Here is a 19,464-nt window from a genome sequence, read left to right as displayed (position 1 = left end):
GTATCTTCTGCCTTGCAGAATCTCGTGTCTGGTCGTCGGCCTTTAAGAACGCCAAACACTTCGTATTAACGACTCTGGTCCGCCCTGCAAGCCAAGCGTGAATTTTATCGAGGGGCTTTACCGCCCTGGACTGCCCTGCAGCCTAAAACCGGGGTCACTCTGCTCATACATGCTTCAAGACAGTCTGCGAACACGAGTCACCCCGATATCCGTGGTTCGAATGCCGCGTGCCAAGTTTCTCCTTGAACTCATTGCCATGGGACATTCGAAGCACGGATCTCGCGGTGACTCGCTTTCGGATCTGTGTTCATAATGTACTTGGTATGATGTATAATAAGGGGTGTGACCCCGGATTATAGAGCTCCTTGAGTCACAACTCTAACGCTAACACATTTTGCTACTATGCACCAAGAAACTGGGGGAGAGAAGGAGACGAGAGCTGGCAGAGACGTCAGAACGCCGAGATCTGATTGGAGAGATTAGTGGATATAGAGTAAAGGTATGGCTGCCTTTTGTCTCCACTGCGATCGTCGGATGCGTTCGAATACGAGAGCCGGACGCGGGAAGTTCCGCATTCTAACGGGTTCGGCGAGTAGCCCCGTAATAATTCCAACTACAGCTCGGCGTTCGGACAGTTCGGACGTCACCGCGCGCTTTTGTTTCCTACTCTCCGTTAGGTACTCGGCGCGTAGCATTTACGGGGATTCCAAAATGGCATGCAGCTTTTGAAAGCTTAGTAGCTCTAAATCCAGATATGCCAATCACATAAAAAAAAATACATCGTACAGAAGTCACTCACAGTACGCGCATTGAAAGCAAATATTAAAGGGGTACTCCGGCAACTTTTTCATGGTTGGTGATTTGCCTCAAAATTGGCTCAACACAACGATAGACACGGCTGTCCCAGTTCCCCAAGCACTGTGTGAAAAGAAAAACATTTCGCGAACTTATTGAATTTTCGAGTTTCGTTTTCGGAATATTTTCTCAAGCCCGGAAGCCCCTAGTGGCAACACTGAAGTGTGGCAACAGAAATGGTACAAAGTGGGCAGTAAGCCATGTTCCCAACTGGTTACAAGACGTTTGACGGTGGGAAAAGAATGCCTGGTAGCTGATTGACTGAAAAGCACGGGAACAAAACACTCGACATACTCTGTTTAAGACTACCTGCACGACCTGAAAGTTTGTACCATTTGGGACGTCACACCACTGGAGAGCGCGCCGAAAATTTAATGCTGGTTTCGGCATCATCTTCATTTACGGTTTTCTCAATCGCTATTTTGAATTTCGAGATAATGAATAGCATACCGTGAAGACTAATGTCCGAGTAGTCAGAAAATGCAATTTGTTTGGGTAACTGAAAAAACGGTTAAATACCTTCACTATCTCAAATCAAACAAAGAAAAACTAATAAAAAAAGAAACCTTCCTAGTAAAACAAAAAGCATGCGAACGAACAGTTAAGCAACCGCGTAGAGACAGACCCCTTGCACTCGAAACAAAGAGGCGAGTACAAGACCTAGTCCAATTTCCACGAACTCAGCCCCCTAATTTGCCGCACAGCCCTATGAACGAAGAGAACGCACCTCACGAACGCAGCAGCATTCATCATTATCCGGACCCGCTCAGAAAATGAAAGCGCGCACGCGCATTTGCACAAAAGCCTTCTTCTCTTTCAGTACGGAGCGGTGAAATCGGAACGCAGTAAAACCCGGTCGAACATCATCTCCATGGGCAAAGCGGCACGCCGCAAACATTGAGCACTTACGCCTATCAAGCAAGCAGCGAGTGGCCGAGTGCAGACACTTTCTTAGAGGACTCGGAAAGCACGAATTAAAACTGCAAAACAAAAACAGCCGCAACAAAATTAAGAGAGCTTCAAAAGCAAAACGCAACCCGGGAGAAAAATAAAGCAAAATAATACGAGGGCAACCACCCAAGTGCTTGTGAGATGAGACTCGGAAATTAAAATAAAATAAAAAAGCTACAAAGAAAATTGCCATTAACGCTTGACCACGAAAGGGGAAGTCCATTAATGCGGCGGATGCGTTCGCGGAACAGTAGGTCACTTCTCACCGTCCATCCGCGGCCGGACTGCGGCCTGCCGGAAGGCATGCAACCTGTTTCACGTAGGAACATCCAAGTTGCGCAACGGTGCCTCCGTAATTCGCGATCGTCCAGCAACACGCGCTGCCGACGCGCCAACAACACGGCCAACGACGCGCTAAGTCGACGAACAATGGCGTCTCCCTCTTTCTTCGGGCGTTGCTTGGTTCGCGCTCCTGATCGTTCCTTGTAATCCGCGTGCCGTCCGGTTTCGACGGCCGTCACGTAACGATTCGGAACGTAACGCGGTTTAGATAAGGCGCCAAACGCACAATGTCGCTTTGGATTCACGCTGAAAGTATGCGAAGTAAAAGCCTTCGGATGCGTCTGACATTCCATATATACCCGCGTATGGCTTGACAATAAGTATTGCTGTTTCACGGAAAGCGGATCTATAGGGAACATTTACGGTTTACGAAAACGTTTATAGCGCCTTAACTGGATCCCAGCTCTCGGGATCCAGTGTTCGCTCGGCGTTTTCGTAAAGTGTTTCGCAACAAATAAGGAAGACAGCGCGAGGGATAGGAGCCCTTTTTCGATCTCCCTCACGCTGTCTCCACGATAGACGGGCGTCTCCAATTGCATGAAGCACGTTCAGCGCGTCCACGTGTGTTAGCGCGGAATCGGGCGGTCACGATGTGATCTTGTGGGACCACGTGAGATAGCCACGCAACAAGCTCCGCAGACACGTGATCCAAGTTTCCCAAAGCGGGAATTCGCTGCAAATCTCGTCTCGTGAAATTTACACCGAAATATATAACGGTCGTGGACACGAGCCAACATTATATATAGCACTCATTTCAAACGGACGACAGTTGACAGCGAGTCTAAGAAACTTGAAAACCCCAGCTTGGAAACGCTCAGAGCAGACATGCGAGACATTAGAAGTCCACAAATAAAAACATTAATATCGGCCACAATAAAAAAAAAAAAAAGAAGAACCGCAAGCTTACTATAGTACGAGCTTAAACGAACTTAGGTGGCGATGAACGAAGACAACGCGATAGCGTCTCAACCGTAAGTAGCCTTCAAGAGCGTATACAGGCTGAATGCCGACACTGACGAGAAAGCACGTGCCAATTTGTAACCTCTCGTTCTCTTATGGCCGAGCAGAGAAACAATGAAAGCGAGTTTCAGGAATCGGTCACGATAGGTCTGAACGGGCGTGCCTATTATTATGCGGCACACCTGCACCAGCCTCAAGCCGGTACGGTCTTCCATACAGCCCTATTTGATTTATACGAAAAATGGGGCGTCTGCCAAAAGGGAGGTTTGTTCCAAGTACGGTCCGCGTATGGCTGGAACCAGATCAAAGCCGATGAGGGCGCGCTACGAACGGACACAAAAGCGAACAAACACCCTGTCCAACTTGAGACACTCTGGTAAAAGAAGGCTAGGGAGCACCATAGGGAACGTTTGAGCGGCCCTCACTGGCTTCGCAAGAAGGGGGGAGGATACGGGGACGCTGGTTTATTATCCACAACGATTCGTTTGGGTGGTACTATAGAGTCGACATCACGCCAGGCCCGTGACGAAGCAAATGAAAATATATCGGACAGATTGTGCCCGCGAGTCCAAGCCTTCGAGCAAGGCGTTTGGCGGATCGGTGGCAAGCGCCAGACAACAGATCGCAGCTCGGCCAGGCCCTCTCACATGATCAAATTGGTAGCGGAAGCTCTCGGATTCCGGTTACTTCTTACGGAGTCTGTGACGTACGCGTGCGCGGAGAGAATGATGTAGGTGATGTCTCAAAATGCGGACGTAAACCCCGTCCCGGTGGAATCGAAGTCCAGCGGGCAATGCAAAGAAGCCGATAAAAGGTCTGAGAAAATTCTCATTGGTGACGAAAACTCTCAAGAAAAAAGGGTGTAAAAGGGTGTATCGTTACACGATTTGTACTATATTATACACCCCAAAACTTCATTTCGACGTACAGAGCCCTATAGTCGAACAGACAGCCCCAAATTTTACGAGGGGCTTGATAACGGTGCGATATAACTTTTTAAATAGCTAAAGTACGTATCAAAAACCCAAGAAAGAAAACACCGAGTTCTTACAGTAGGGCCAAGAAAACCCCGATTATATTTTTTGTTGTTGTCAGTAAAACGTACATTAGCTATTTTAATAAGTTGAACCACACGGCTATCAAGCCCCTCGTAAAATTTCGAGCCGTCTGTTCGACTGTAGGGCGCTGTACGTCGAATTGAAGTTTTGCGGTGTATTATATGGGACAAAGGATGTAAGAATACACCTTTTTTTTTTCTTAAGAAGGAAGAATGCTGAAGAAGTGGAAAGCTTTTTTTTTTTTTTTCTTTCTTTATGTTTTTGGCTGGGTACGAACGCTAGTGGGACCCACCCTATCCAAACCAGCCACAATATCAACTAATTATCGTCTTTGGCTCGTGCACATGCTCTGGTCGAGGCTGTGCGTGAATTCGCGTGCACAAATTTAAATTTTACACATGTCTTTCGTAGACGAAGTTGAAGAACTCTCCTTTTGGAGTTTCCAGAGAAACCTACCAGATGGCACCACCCACGCAGCTCGACATAAGTACACAAATGACCACGGTTCATGGGGAATTCGGAGACACTGCTGGTGCCTTCGACGTCTAGAACGCGACGCGGTTCACGAAATTGCTCCGTAGTCACTAGGTTTAATGGCTATCTGATGAATCAGTGGCATCTCTCGTTTAAATGGACACAAGACAATGAAAATCAACCTCTGTCATTTGACGCCCACGTGCGCAGAAAGGCCAGCTGTTGCCCATTGTTTCTCGTTCGCATTTTCTTACGAAAAAACGACAACAAAATCAGACAAGAGAAAACCGAAACTCGAGCTTCCCAGGGAGACGATGCCAGGTCCCCACGCTCGTCATTTCAGAAACGACCAAAAAGTCCCCCGTATAAAGCGCCACCACCAACTCCTCAGGTATATATGTATATACCAACCGAAGCACAGCAGGTGAGGTGACCCCGAAAACCGTTTAGACACGCCACCACCTTAAACGGAAGACGGCGCTATACTTACAAAAGGCTAGCTATACCAGCACAACAAACATCCGCACAAAACAACATCCCCACAGCGGCATTTAAAGAGACGAGCAAGTCCGAAGGATAAAAAAAATATATAGAAAAAGACAGGCGAACTTCTCTTGACCGAGACATGCTTGGCTGAGCTCTGTTATTTATTTTATTTTTTGTCAGGCTGATTTTTAAGACGTCGTGAACCTTTTCACGTGTCCACCCTAGACCTCCGTCCAACGACGCCATATTCTTTCGTCCACCGTACTCTGTTTCACCTTATGATGGACCGCTGCGGACATACAACGAGCCACCCCGGCCAATCCAACGCCGTGAACGTGCCACGTGACCACGCGTCGCTGCGCACCTCCCGAATGTCACGTGAACACTCGCGCGGCATTGAATTGGCCCAAGTGCTATATATACACCGTTTTACTTAATTAAAGCCGTCCGCAGCCAACGCTGTACTACCCGATAGAGCCGATCGAAGCAGCACCGAAACTGCATCGTCACGGCGCTTGTCGCCTTTGTGCGTATGCATATCACCGGCCAAACCAAACACGCACAGAAAACGCAGGATAGCGGCGCATTTTCTGTGCGTGATTTGAATGGATGTATCAATGTTAATGGCTATAGCCTATACCCTTTGTAACGGGCGGTAGCTTGCGCAACCTAGCCTAAGTCGGCGATAGCAAGCCCACAAAGACGACGAGCGCCATGACCATGCCCTTTTGTTTGGACCAACGCGTTGTTTACAAACCAGCGCGCGTTTGGTCACAACAGGTGTGGGCATGCATATATTGCGCGTGCGCAGAAGGCAGATTCGCGTCGGATGAAGCGTCTGCGGCGCCTGCGCGGTGCCGACAGCAGCGCTGCCACCGATGTCAGAGAGTCAAGACAGCGCCCAGCACAACGTCCTCCGCGGTCCATGGTCAGGTGAAGCGGAGTACGAAGTCGAGGTGAGTTTGTGCACGCCAACTCGCGAACCGTGACGACCTCACTTTGCGAGTCGTTTAGTCACGTGACTTGCCTCCTCCCAAAAGTGGTGGTCCTCTTTAAAATCCCGCGGCTAGAAAGAAAAAAAAATCAAATAACGGGGGGAAAAAAATGTGCCTCTCTTTTCAGACAGTGGTGACACTCCGAAGGAGGGCGGCAGAACTTCCCAGGCGACGTTCTAAAAATCTGCAAAGGGTGCCCCCGCGCGGAAGCCCTCAAGCGGAACATTGCGCGCGAATTTGCACTTCCTCGGGTTATGGGCACCTTCGCTTTCGCTGCTTCGTCGTATTATTTTGAACATGTTTTCTGTTTCGCTTTCTCCCGGCCGTAATAACTTCTCGACAGGTTCCGTCCCTCTTAGCTATCCACTTTGGCTGCCGTTTCCCTTTCTTGCTCTTTACTTTCACGCGTCAATTTCCTTTCTGGATTTTCTTTTTTTTTTTCTTGTTTTTTTTTTTTTCTTGCGTTGAGCGTTTCTATTTTAAACCCTTTACGCGCCTTTATTACTTTTTCTCTTCATCTACGTGCTAAAAGGGAAACACATCCTTTTAGAGGGTCTCAGGCGCACGCTACTTTGGGGTACAGTACCATGTTTTACCATGGATGCCTTTATCTTGTGGAGCCCTTCTAAACCCGCTCACATTTTTGTTTTCCGTTCGCCCTCTCGCACTTCACATTTATATGCCTAAACCGTTCCTGGTCAGGACTTTCATCTAACACGTCGTCAAAACAATGTAAAAAAAAAAAAAAGACGAAACGTAAGAACAAAGAAGCTAAGCACAATCGAACGTGTGCGCGCACGTGACTCAACTCCCAGAAACGTGGATCTTCCGCAAATGGCACCATTGTCTCCCGTCCGCTGTGTCGTCGGATCGGTTTCGAAACGGCGTCATGACGCAACGGGTATCGCCATCGTATCGATCCTTTTTTTTTTTTGCTTTCTTTTTAGACAGAAGAACAGGCCGTGGATCTTCCCCTACCGATCTCTATCAAGGTCTTCGTTGTTCCGCGTTGTAACCACGGAACGAGGGGCGGAGAAACCGTCGCCGGTACCGTACATGTTGCTGCACAAAGTGCGCACCATTAGTTCCCAGAACGCAAGCGAAGGGTCGCTGCAATCGCCTCTCTTAAATAACCCGAATAAAACAAATTAATTTTTTTTTCTTTTCCGTTTTTAGATTCTGACATGACAGACAACTGGCACGCCAAGTCGGAACAGGGTTCCCAGATTATATTTTCACGAGAAAAAAAAGTTAAGGATTTGAATGACATGGTCCTTAGGCTACACATGATGATCAAAACCTGATACTAGAGTGGAAAAAATAAATTAAAACAATCAGCGAGAAGAAACAAAAAAGGGGGGGAGGGCAGGGTTGTCTACTCCCCTTTTGTTCGCGTTCGACACACACCAGCGCACCTGCACGTTATGTCATTTTTTAATCTTTAGTCTACTATATTTCCATTTCGATGCAGAAACCACATATGGAAGTGTAGACTCTTTGCAACAGCTACGCATAAACTCCGCCACAAAAAAAAAAAAGCTTGCAGTTTTTTTTTTTTTTTTTTACTTTACTTTATTCCTACCAGGGCAGGATAGGTTATTGCCATTTCAGGTTCTACTGCGCACTTCTCCCCAGTATTGGCCTTTGTGGATCGAGGCTCTTCAACGCCCGCGGCATGTCGGTAAAACAAGAGAAGGTCAGTAATGGCGGCTGGTATCGGGCTAGTGTGTAAAGCGTCGATAAGTTTCAGAGAAATAAGGGTTCTCAGTTCTTTCTTACTGCACAGCAGTAGAAAGAAAAACTAACTTTCTGAAGCAATCATCAGTTCGAAAGCATTTGGGAATATTCCCGGAATCGAAAAAATATTCAGTGAAACAAAAAAAAAAAAAAAAAAAAAAAAAAAAAACGAAAACGTCTTGCAAGATTTTGCCCGCCTCAGTCTGAGAAATGTACACGCAACACGTGATTAGCCGCCTTTTTACCGGCAGAAGTGACCACAGAAGGTGTCGAAAGAACAACCACTTTAATTTAGACATTACTTGGAGATTAAAAATAAATATGTGCACGCAGCTATGATGTTTAAAGGCCCGTTCACACGTTAGACGTTTACAGTTTGCTACGACCGACTGACACACGACCTGTTTTTAAGCCTTTCGTGACGGCTTACGACCAGCTACATTGCTGAGCAGCCGCTTGTAAGCCGTCGCAAGACGCTTAAAGACCGCTTTGTCTACATAAAACGTAAAAAAAAAAAAAAAAAAAAAATTGGGTTGTGTGTACGTTTATAGAGCCTAGAACTTACCGCTCATTCACACTGGAAGCGGATCTGCGTTCGCAAAGCGGTTGCGAGCGCGGTTTTATAAAGATCCAGTACAATTGCACGCGCACTCCATGTCATCAAGTGCGCGTGCAATTGTACTAATTCTTTATACAACCGCGTTCGCAACCGCTTCGCGAACGCGGATCCGCTTCCAGTGTCAATGAGCGGTTAGTCTGCCTGAACGGGCGACTTGTCTCCCAGCTGTAGAGAGAAATTTAGCCAGTGCAGTACAACCGCTAGCCTGGGGTCTTTAACGTGTATCACGCAGTAGTGATACACAACCGCACGCCGGTAGTACGATGCTCATCCAGATCGAAATGGACTGCAGGGGTGGAGATTGTACCCAGGGTTTCTGGGTTCTGCAGCGCGGTCTTTCGTTCCACGTGCTCCGAGTCAGTCAGTCGTATACCTCTGTGAACGGGCATTCTCGTTCACACAATTACGTCGACAGCGTTGGGTCGTGTAGCACAGCGCCTCCCCATTGGCTCGCCTAGAGTTCCTGTATAGGCTCCCTACGGGAGCCAGAGTTGCGCGTTCATGGATGGCATGTGGATACAGCTCCTCATGTGACTGAATTCGGCGAATAGCAGCGCCGCGCGTTCGAGGCGCGCGGCGCGCTCAAAAGCCGGGGAACGTACGCCGAGGCGCGTGCAACGTCTACTTTGCTGCACGACACTTGAGGTCGCGGCACTGAAAGCTGCAGGTATATTTGAATGGTTTTAGCATCATTTTCATTTGCCGATTTCACAATAACTATAATGAATTTCGCGATACTAAATAGCATACCGGAAAGGGTGAAGGCCGGGGATTCAGAAAATACAGTTAGTTAGGGTAGCTAAAAAAAAAAAAAGATTAAAAAAAAAAAAAATCGCCGGAGTACCCCTTAGCAAGACGCAAGTGGTTGCAGTCGCACTCCAACGTCCAACCCAAATGTGTGAAGAAGCCTCGATTCTTCTCGGTCATTTATTGCGACAGCTGAATGCGGTGAAGGAGTAGACATTTCCACGTTGCAATGACTTATTTTTCTTTTATGCTTTGTTTTGCTTTGCCGAACCAAGAGAGCGCTTATAGCGCTAAATCTTCCGCTAGCGGTCGAGACAACCTGCGGACGAGAGAACGCTTGTGCACTGCAGTATCCACGCTTTCACGCTTTAGCCCTGCACCGACAAAGGACCTGCCGCTAGCGCAACGAGATACCAGACTCGCCAAGACAGCGGAGGCGGCTGTCTATGCCGTTCCGAGAGGTTTCCACGACGATAGATGACGGCAGTCACCCCTCCCAATTCAAAGGGGGGAAAACGCCGAGGCGCGGCCCGCGTCCACCCGCTCCAACCACGGAAATTCTACCGGCTCCAATGCCATCGAATTTTCACCGGGAGTGAGATATGTTCTAAAGTATTCGGTGACCCTATACGCAGTGTTCGCGACGCGATGACGGATCCGAAACACTCACCACCACCATCTCGGAGGGCTCCAAGATGAGACATTCGTTCATGCGGCGACCCGTGCCTCCCGACCGCTTGCCGAAGCTGCAAAGACAAAGAACGAGGGTTACTTCTGTTACTGAATCATCCAACAGTTACAGTTGCACGCAGAGGGCCTCCAGCGAAAGCCCACTACCGCGTACTTACCGGCACGTTCTGTAGCGTGTATTTAATCGTTAGGCGATATTAATTAAAGTTCCTACATAAAAGGCGACAGCAGGCACTACAAGATGCCGGCGCGAAGCACAGTCCTAGTTGGTACACCACGATCTTCCCCAAAATTGTGCTTCGTCATGCATGTTTCGTTACTTCGCAAGTGGAAGCCCGTCGCCAGCACGCGCTCTCCAGCACCAAACTCAGCAATGGCCGCCAGTTTTTAAGAAATAACAATCCAGCGTGCAATTCGAAGGGGGAAAAAAAAACAGTCCAATATGGAAGCACGCGCCAAACACACCAACAACTCAAATGGCAGCTGCCACAAGCTCTTCTGTGGAACGGTGTGCAAATTATACAAGACCAGTGAGAGTAAAGGGTAGAGGACATTGACGCGTTGGCAGAGTCCTTGGCTCGCCGTAAAGACGCTGCTGACGACGTGACACGTGCAATGGCGCTTTTCCCACCCCACCGCCCTGCCTCGGCGGGCAGCTTCAAGGCGAGCAGCCCACGCGTGGGAACGAAGCCACCAGTGCCGGCGTACGCGGGAGTCGCTTCTTCTCGGCGAAGACGAGCACGGACATCGGAAGGGCACCTACATACGCCTCGTAACCGACTCGTCACACGCATACGCGTGAAAGAACCAGTTCCGCTCTCTTTTGTTCCGACAAATACGGCCCTTTAGAAATCGAGCCGCTCTCTGTTTACTTGGCCCCGCACGAGGGCTGCCAGCATCAGTGACTTTTCTTCGGCGTCGGCGTGCCAATCGGAGCGCGCCCTGTCCCGTTTCTATTCTACACGCGGAGAGAGCTTTTTCATTTTATTGCTTCTCAGTTTAAAAAAAGAGAACACTATTTGGAAGTCGGTTATTTGCTACCGAGCTCGTCGTTTCGCTTAGGAACCAAGGATGGGTACGTACATCAACTCAATCCCGTTTCTGACATCACACCAACACCATGTGGCCCTGTCTCTGCAACGGGGCATGGCCAGACGCTCTGCTCTCTTGAAAATGGGTACGCGTGCACATGGGAAGTGCCCATAGCTCCATGTATATAAATTTATAAAAAAACATGACCTGTTGGATGCATTTACACATACATACGCAGAAGAAAGCAGAACATTGAGGTGCCTTTTATGAAGAACATGGTTTGCGATAAATGTATCGCTTAAACGGAGAATTTTTTGAAGTCGGACCCCTGTGTAACTCGGAGACCGTGAACCTCAACTGAGCGAAGTTCGTGATATGGAAATCAATCTGGAGTCGAAACATGGGGCGATGATCATGAGTCTTTGATTGGCAGCCTCAAAACAGGCGACATCTCCTCCTTCTGGAAGACGGCGTTCACTCCAGAGAGCGAACACGTCGCGAAACCATGGCCAATCAGTCGATTACGATGACCGACAGTGTATCACAGTTAGCCCGTGAACCTGTAGCCGTCGTAACAGAACCGCCAGATGACCATCGAGTGTTTCGGCAGTGTTCAGCCTGAACAAATGCGTCTACAACATAGGAAACATTGAGACATATTACGTGCTTGAACGAAGCCAATCAGAAGCCTAGAAAGCTGAATAGCGTCGAGTATCATCGTGCGTTGTATGGCCCAATACGCGTCCCGTTTCCAAGAGGTCCCACTTCACCACGATTCAATTCAATGTTTATTTGATGGCGCGAAGAATTCGTTCTCACAACCTGAAACCGACTGCTTCAGGTGAAAGAATGTATAGTATATACGTATATGACTCTAGCTACACGACCACAGTATTGTCTTCGGAAAGAGACACTCGCGCAGGTAATGTGAAGAGTGCACGATAAAAAGTGCTTTCGCTCCCTGCTTAAAAAAAAAAAAAAAAAAAAAAAAAAAGAAGACGCTTTTTTGCCAAAATGAAAATCGGTGCTTCAAATCCCTTTCGCGGAGGGTCGCTCTCAAGCCCTCCCTAATTATCGACCGACCATTGCCCAGCTCTCGGAGACGAGGAAGAAAGGAGTCCCAATAACAGGGACGAGGTACACAAAGCGCGAAATCGAAACGAGTCTGTTACGCAATGCCGTACAAAGCCCCTGGGGATCAGACATGCCGAAACGCGGCGGACGGCTCCGAGAGGGTTGCGAAACCAGCGAAAAGTACCGCTCCTCCCCGAAGACCCATAGACTCCATTCGCACCGAAGCCGACAGTGCGGTGGCAGCTACCTGCTCGCCGGACCAATGAACCGCCAACATTTTATAACCTGACCGCGCACTCTGCCCGTAGGTAAGGGCGGAAGACTGATCACGTGGTTGCAGATAAACACAGGACTGGTCCAACGAGCACATGGCTTCCACCGCCTTGTCAGCTTAGGGTTGACCGGAGCATAGTGACCCGAAGGCAGGTCGACCGTGAACGCTCGCTTCTCGGCCGGCGGCGAATTAGAAGACAGCTTTTCGGAGTGGTGGCGGACGGAGCGGAGTTCGTCCTGAAAAGGGGTGCTGCCTCCTTTACTCTACGGAACGCCGACATTCAGACGAGGGCAATTTGTGGGAGGTTCTGGCACACCGACGCGAAGCCGCTTAAATCCGCTGAAACTGGGTGAACTAGGCCGTACGTTTAACGAATAGTAGGTACTTTGACCTGAGATGCACTGTGCGACACCGTTAGCGCGAACACGACTTCGCCGCTTTTTCGCATTTCACTTCGAAGGCCGGCATCAAACTTCACCACTTAGGTTAGCACCCCAAATGAGCGCTAGCTTCCTACCACCATAGTAGTATTGATGGAAAATACAGCCTCCCAGTGGCAAGAGGTGGTTTATTCTAGCTGTTAAGGTTGCATGTCGATTGGATACCGATAGCCATTCTCGTTGGTTCAACTGATCAGAGGAAGATTCCGATTAAGAATCCGGCCGTCCGATTATAACGCTTCATTTTAGAGATATCGACAACGAAGTCACACGTACCCTTCACGTAATCATAATTTTTTTTTTCTTTTACGCTTACACTTGATGTTTTTATACACACCTCTACTACATTCGCGACACAGTCCTCAACGGAATGTTCCATAGAGAAGCTTCGCCGCTTCGTACACGGCTCCCCTTATCAACAAAATCTAAATAAAAGACGACTGAATGGTGGAGACATCGCCGCAGCTTGTCGTCTACCCGTCTGTGCCCTCAGGTAATGCGTGAACGATTGGAGTATCGGATTGCAAAGGATTACCACTTCCACCCCCCCCCCCCCCCAAAAAAAAAAAAAAAAGAAACGCGATCATAAATATTTTACATCATGTACAAGCGCAAGATTATCTGCCCCATAAATCTGCGCTCAATTAAGTATACACCAGGGGAACTTACAAGACATTGACGAAAACTCCCCTCGTATCCGACATACAATCAATTTACCCCATGCCCCAAATAATGTTCAGGGCAACGCTGCGATATCGTGCGATCGTGCGGCTCCAAATCTTGTGAAATCAGAACGAACCAGGATTGAGCTCAAAGCATGTAGAGAATGTAATTTTGTGTTTCTGATATTCCCTTGGCTTTAATACATCTCACATCATCGAAGCGTGTAGCACCGAACAAGACGGCAACGCTCACTTTGCCATTTAGGTAACACGTTCAGCATTTCGGTTATTTACCAAACAGTAACGAAGGCAATAGCATATATAGCCAGCACCTTACCTCGACTCGAGGTTGGTTGATAGGAAAATTGGCAACGTGTTCAAACACGACATTGTGTGAATGGAAATACGTATCCAAGCACGCGCTACAAGGTAAACACGTTGGCAACTATGAGATAATGTTTTGCGGGAAATCACTTAAACTCATGAACTGCGAAAGAGCGAGCACTGAAACAAGGTAAGTAAAAAAAAACAAAAGAAAAAAGGTGACCGGTAGAAACAAAATTTGTGGCGAGGTAAAAACTGACATGTGGCCGATATGACTCACGCGGAGCGCTGATCCATCAAACAGCATCTGCCGCACATTTTCGCTCAGACAGCAACAATGCACGTTTTCCTCTTAGTCCTACACAGCAAGCCATGTTTCAAGCAAAAGCAACATAGAGTTTCCCTCAACGGCACGCAGATCATACTGTCGTTGTTTCCCCGACAACAAGATCTGAGATTAACACTGTGGTGGCGAAACCAAGAGTACTATATTCGAAGCTATTAATATATATTTATAGTCGGGGACATCGAATAAACGCGGTGCTAATTACTATCATTCATTCCACTGAGGAATGATGGCGTGTGTACGTAGAGGTTCCATTTCGGCCTCCGGAGCGCAAGGTGCTGGGTCCCAACCCGATGTGATCGCTTCCTCGAAATTCTCCCCATAGTGAACATCGTGTGTTACAAGTAACATCAACCGAGATACGGCAACTTTAAAACCTATATAGGACGAAAGAAGAAGCTGGTTTTGGTGGAAGAACATCCACCAAAATGTGCTTTGTTACAGCTGCTGCCAATGTCTTCCCAAAATACGCACCGTCACTCCAGTCGGGGCAGTAAGGAATGTTGTTGCTTTTAACAAACGCCAAGTGCACATTTTATCTAAGACTTTTCGTGTAAATTTGGTCTTCAGGAGAACCTCCTGAGGTAAACACTCAGAAGCTTATGCATCTATAGCTTCTGACGTTATCAATTAGTCCCTGAACAAACAAACAAACAAACAAACACGCACACACACACAGACAGACAGAGAAACGCGAGAACAAACGCCAAGCACACCCACCCAAAAACCCAAGGATCTCATCGTCACGCGCTGTCGCCTTTCATCCCCTTCCTTCTTGGCTCATATGTCAGCTCTTCTACAGCCCCCAAAGTGAGCCCCATCTTCATGTGACAGTTAGTCTGGGCCACCACTACAAAAAGTAATCTGGACAAGCTGCTAGGACTACAGAATAAAGTATTGTGCCGCATTGAAAACATGCACCACGCAGGTCCTCCCGTCCCATATTATTGCTAAACATAACATTTTTGACACGGAATGGTTTTCTTATTCTGAAACTAGCGATGCAAAATATGTAGCGAGAACAAGAGGGATGAAAATAAATTTTGTAATATTTACCCCCTCCCCCCCCTCAAAACAAAAACAACTATAATTTGAGAAATTAATTGTACACCAAACCTAAAATTACAAACACATTATGGCTCGCAATTGCCTATAAACTACCACCTTCTGAACGACCAGCGTGTTATTTTTTAAATAATTCAACATTACACTTAACTTTCTAAGTTTAAAAATTACATGAAAAAGTAGCTTCTGTCGCACTATGAATAGCGTTGCATCATCATGTGTTTTTATTTTATTTTTCTATAAAAGTGCTGTGTTCAGTAGTACAGAACCAAAACGCATGTACCCATGTCAATTTTTCCTATAACATTGTACTCGGTAAAAAAAAAAAAAAGGTTTACAAATGCAAATTTGTAAAAAGGAAAAAAAAAAATTAGTCGACTCAGCTTTTTTAGTTTACTAAAGTTGTTAATTTAGTACTTCTGCATTTCTTTGCTGTGTGGTACTGTGCTGTTAACGGAGATATTTACATGTTTTTTTTTTAATTGAATTGTTTTTCTGTTTATGGTTTGCACAACAATGTGCAAAGGTGGTGTGGCGCCTCGCCGGGTAAATATTTTTTTTTTGTTTTTTGCCCCCCCCTCCCCCCCCCCCCCCCCCTTTTCCCAAACCCATGACTCAGGAAGTCCAAAATATTATTATTATGCGTGTTTCATCACGTAGGTATTAAAACAGCTCAGAGTAGAGGGATAACATTTGACAATGCCAGGCGGCTCGCCGACCCTTAACAAACACGTAACTTTACCTGAGGAACTTGGCGTTGCCTCGTAGCTCGGACAAAACGTCGTCCATGCTTTTCTGCTTGGTCACCATCTTGCCCAAACGCTCCTCGGGCGTCAACACACCGACGCTTCCGACGCGTTTGCGAGCCGCAGAGTTCATCGCGAACCACACACTCAGTTCTCCGCAAGTACAAAAAGAAACAACCAACACACCAAACGAACAAAGAACAAACTCCAAAACGAGAAAACCGAATGCTCAAGAAACACGCCGATTGATCGATACCATGGTCAATGTATTTCGAGTTCCTCACAATCGCTGTGCACAAACTTGTAGGAGATTTTAGGCAAGAGGTGGGTGGTCATCGAGAGACCAGACACAGGTGCCAAATTGAGGAACACGGACTCGCCCACCGGAGAACAACAGCGGCGGCAGCCATCAGCGAAGAACACACCTCTCGGAAGTGCCCGGCATTCCTCCCTGATCGAGGTCGAAGGTCGTCGCGGTCGATCCCACGGTAACGAGCGGAGAAGCACCGAGGCTCCATCGGTGTCCGTGCTCGGACGGCGCCTGCTGGTCTTGGGTTCACTGGTGTAATTGGAAGCAGGTTTCCCGCAACCCCAAACACCCACAAGAAAAAGAGAGGAAGCACCGCCCTAGTCCTTTCTCGGAAGGCCGACTAAACCGAAAACACCAAGTTCAAAACATCCGAAACGTCTTCCAGGCAAGACGTAGGAATGGAGAGCCGCCCCAGCTGACAGCGGCTCGATGTGACGGATTTCAACGGTGACTCCTTCAACACACCAACAAACCGTTCCACACATGTGGAAACGGAATAACGTTCTCCCCCTACAGATCAACGTTTATACGTAGATACTGATTAACAAAACAAGAGACGAGGCGGATGGATGCCAACTGCTCCGAAAGCAGCGGACGCTCGCTCAATCGCCGGATGAGACGCCAGTCATCGGGCGCCTCGATTTCGAACGCAAATATCGCCGCTTTTTGGGTCGAAAAGTGGACCGACCCAACGATGCTGAACCGATATCCTCTCAACGACCGGAACAACGGCCAAGGCACAAATGGTTCTCAGGAAACAAGTCCGGAAAACAACAACAAACAGCTTCCGGAGGGAGTGCAAATGGGCAGACCGATTTCGAGCAGCGCCATTTTCTTTTTCTTTTCGCTTTCCTCGATTTAACGAGAGTACAACAAACTTCCTTGGCGCCTTCCCGGCGAACCGAACAAGCGTCGTCGCTTTCAGAGAATGAATAAACGCGCTAGTGTAAGAACCCTATGCGCCGAGGACGTTGTCGTGCTCGTACAATGAAGTCCACGAACTCCCCATGACCCGTTGCCGAGAGGAGACGCCCAGTTTGTTACAAGAGCCCCTTATGCCGAAGCTAGCAACGAGTCTTGATTCGGCGCCTTTGTCTTCAACGGTGCCTGCAGATCTAAATTTAGACACCGGTGAATGAAGGACGTCAGGTGCGTTCAAAGGTGCCGTTATTGAGCAGAAACAAACCAAGCTTTCCAGTTCAAGTAGCTGGCACCTCTTATTCCTTTCACTCGAAACGTCATCCCCCGTCGTGATGCAGTTCGGACAAAAGTTAACGATCGATGGTGAGGTGCGAAATCGCAACAGGCCAAGTTATCGAGTAAATCTAGTTTGGAAGCCTACCAACGAGATGAACTTTCTAAACCTGTCATGCGGACGTCCGCGTTGAAAGCGTCTCACAAAACAAGACTCCGCTCTCTCCAGGGAAGTTGAGTATCACCTTTTTTACAAAAAACGAATTTCACAAACACCAGGCAGAAGATTAGAATTTGACTCGTATGAGTTAGGTATTTGTGAGAGTGAGCTAAACCTGAAAATATATCGACGTCGCAGGCTGGCCCATACTCCAAACTGACGGCTCCGATCGTGGCAGGACAAAACAGAACCAAGCTTCTCCGGACAGTCGTAGCACCCAACACGCCGCGTGGGTCGGTTATCCGGTGCCAAAAGGTACCTCAGCCAAGTTCGTAGTCGTCGCAAAGGCTTTGCTTTCTTCTACCGGACGCAGCACACGGCACAAAAAACACGTACGCAAAACGAAAAAATAAAACACAGCTGGAGGTTTTCGCGCGGTGGCGTCGTCTAGCAGTCGCCTGAACAGGGTGAGGACCAGCGACAAACAACACGAGTGGATAAACACATCACGAGGTAATCCTCGGCGACTTCACACACGTGTGGGGAAAGTCTCCGCAAACACACGAGGCACAGAAGTGACCAAACACCAGCGATAACTCCATGGGGCGCCGCTGGTGCCGAGCAAAAGTCCGCGCCTCCACCGTCCGCGACAACTCCTTCCTTCTCAAAAATCGAAAGCGCGGACGCGGGAAAGCGCGCACGAGAACTGACTGCGCATGCGCGGAGCGCGCCACGCGCGGCTCGCCCCCTCGCGGCGGGGTCACCAAGCTCGCTTTTTCGAAAACTCCACCCACCAGCACGAGGGCAGGGCGGGCAGAGTCGCGGAGCATTTATGAGGTCTTTCGCATAGTGCCGGCGTGTTGTCGCTTCGGAATTGAGGAACTGACCACCCCATAAGTATTCGCGGTGCCGCGGATATCCGCGAGCGAAACGTGTGCCTGTACCCCCAGTGTTGGGTAAAGTAGATCTAAAAGTACTTGAAGTAAAGTACAATTTAAATTAGCAGTGATGTACTTCAAGTAAAGTAGTAAGTACACCGACCGCAAGGTACTTGAAGTACTACAAATACAATATACGTTCAAAGTAAAGTACAAGTACTCTTTAACACAATATTTGATGATGTTCTTCCAATCCCGTACACAGTGCTTTTTAAACTGATATGCATTGCCACAAGGGCAATGGGAGAACTTCGGCTATTTTAGGAAATGGCGGCGAATTTTAGATAACGTCAAGGGGCCACAGAGCAGCTGTTTCACTCTCGCTTACGAACTATCTAGCACAATCAACTCATAGGGCACTCATTTGTATCGGTTTTAAGCCACCATTACTTGACTTAGAAAAATTACCGGATGACATCTCGAAAGACGGTAGTGGATTTTCACGTGCCTCGACGCCACTAGTTTCGTTTCGCTTTTTTTTTTTTTTTTTTGGTTAAAGATGGTGAATATTTAATGCTCAACCTCAGGGGAACTTGTGCATGGTACTGGGAAAGCCAAGAACACGAGAGCGTGGTTCTTGAAAGAGCTTAATTTCACCGAGACTAAATTTGGGGGATGTATACACCTTTCCAAGAAACACTCCACCCCAGGGGCAACGAACCGTCTTCGAGCCAGTCACTGAGTTTGAGGCTAGACTCTCACCGGCGTCCCTCCTAACCCTAACCGAGTGGACTGTGATTTCGATAGGCACAGCCCCCGTAGGCGCAGTTTCAAACACCACTGGCGGCTAAATTCTCGTCTTTTACCGCTATATTTTGTGTTTCAAGGTGTACGTACTTTCCCGAGGACATTGAGAAAGCATTGTACCACATTTCAAAAAACAATAAAAGGCAAAACAAACACAAAAATGTAAACTACTTTTGTTGGGCACGCGCGCGACAGAACGGGTGCGACAGGAATGTTTGTTGTCGTTTTTCTTTTTTTA

General features: G+C 47.9%; 1 protein-coding gene across 8 annotated transcripts in view; it reads right to left on the bottom strand.

Annotated features, from left to right (window-relative positions):
• Positions 1-19,464, bottom strand: part of LOC8041312 (rap guanine nucleotide exchange factor) — a 397,988-nt gene that overhangs the window by 118,774 nt on the left and 259,750 nt on the right. For all 8 annotated transcript variants that reach the window (XM_042292313.1, XM_042292316.1, XM_042292315.1 and 5 more), the window contains one exon: positions 9,895-9,970. In XM_042292313.1, the coding sequence (XP_042148247.1) occupies positions 9,895-9,970 (76 nt within the window). The remainder of the gene's footprint in view (positions 1-9,894; positions 9,971-19,464) is intronic.

Source organism: Ixodes scapularis, unplaced genomic scaffold, assembly GCF_016920785.2.
Source record: "Ixodes scapularis isolate PalLabHiFi unplaced genomic scaffold, ASM1692078v2 PGA_scaffold3__209_contigs__length_174095766, whole genome shotgun sequence".
In the NCBI taxonomy this organism is placed as follows: domain Eukaryota; kingdom Metazoa; phylum Arthropoda; class Arachnida; order Ixodida; family Ixodidae; genus Ixodes; species Ixodes scapularis.
The sequence above is the reverse complement of the archived record's forward strand: the minus strand, read 5'-3'. Positions and strand labels throughout refer to the sequence as shown.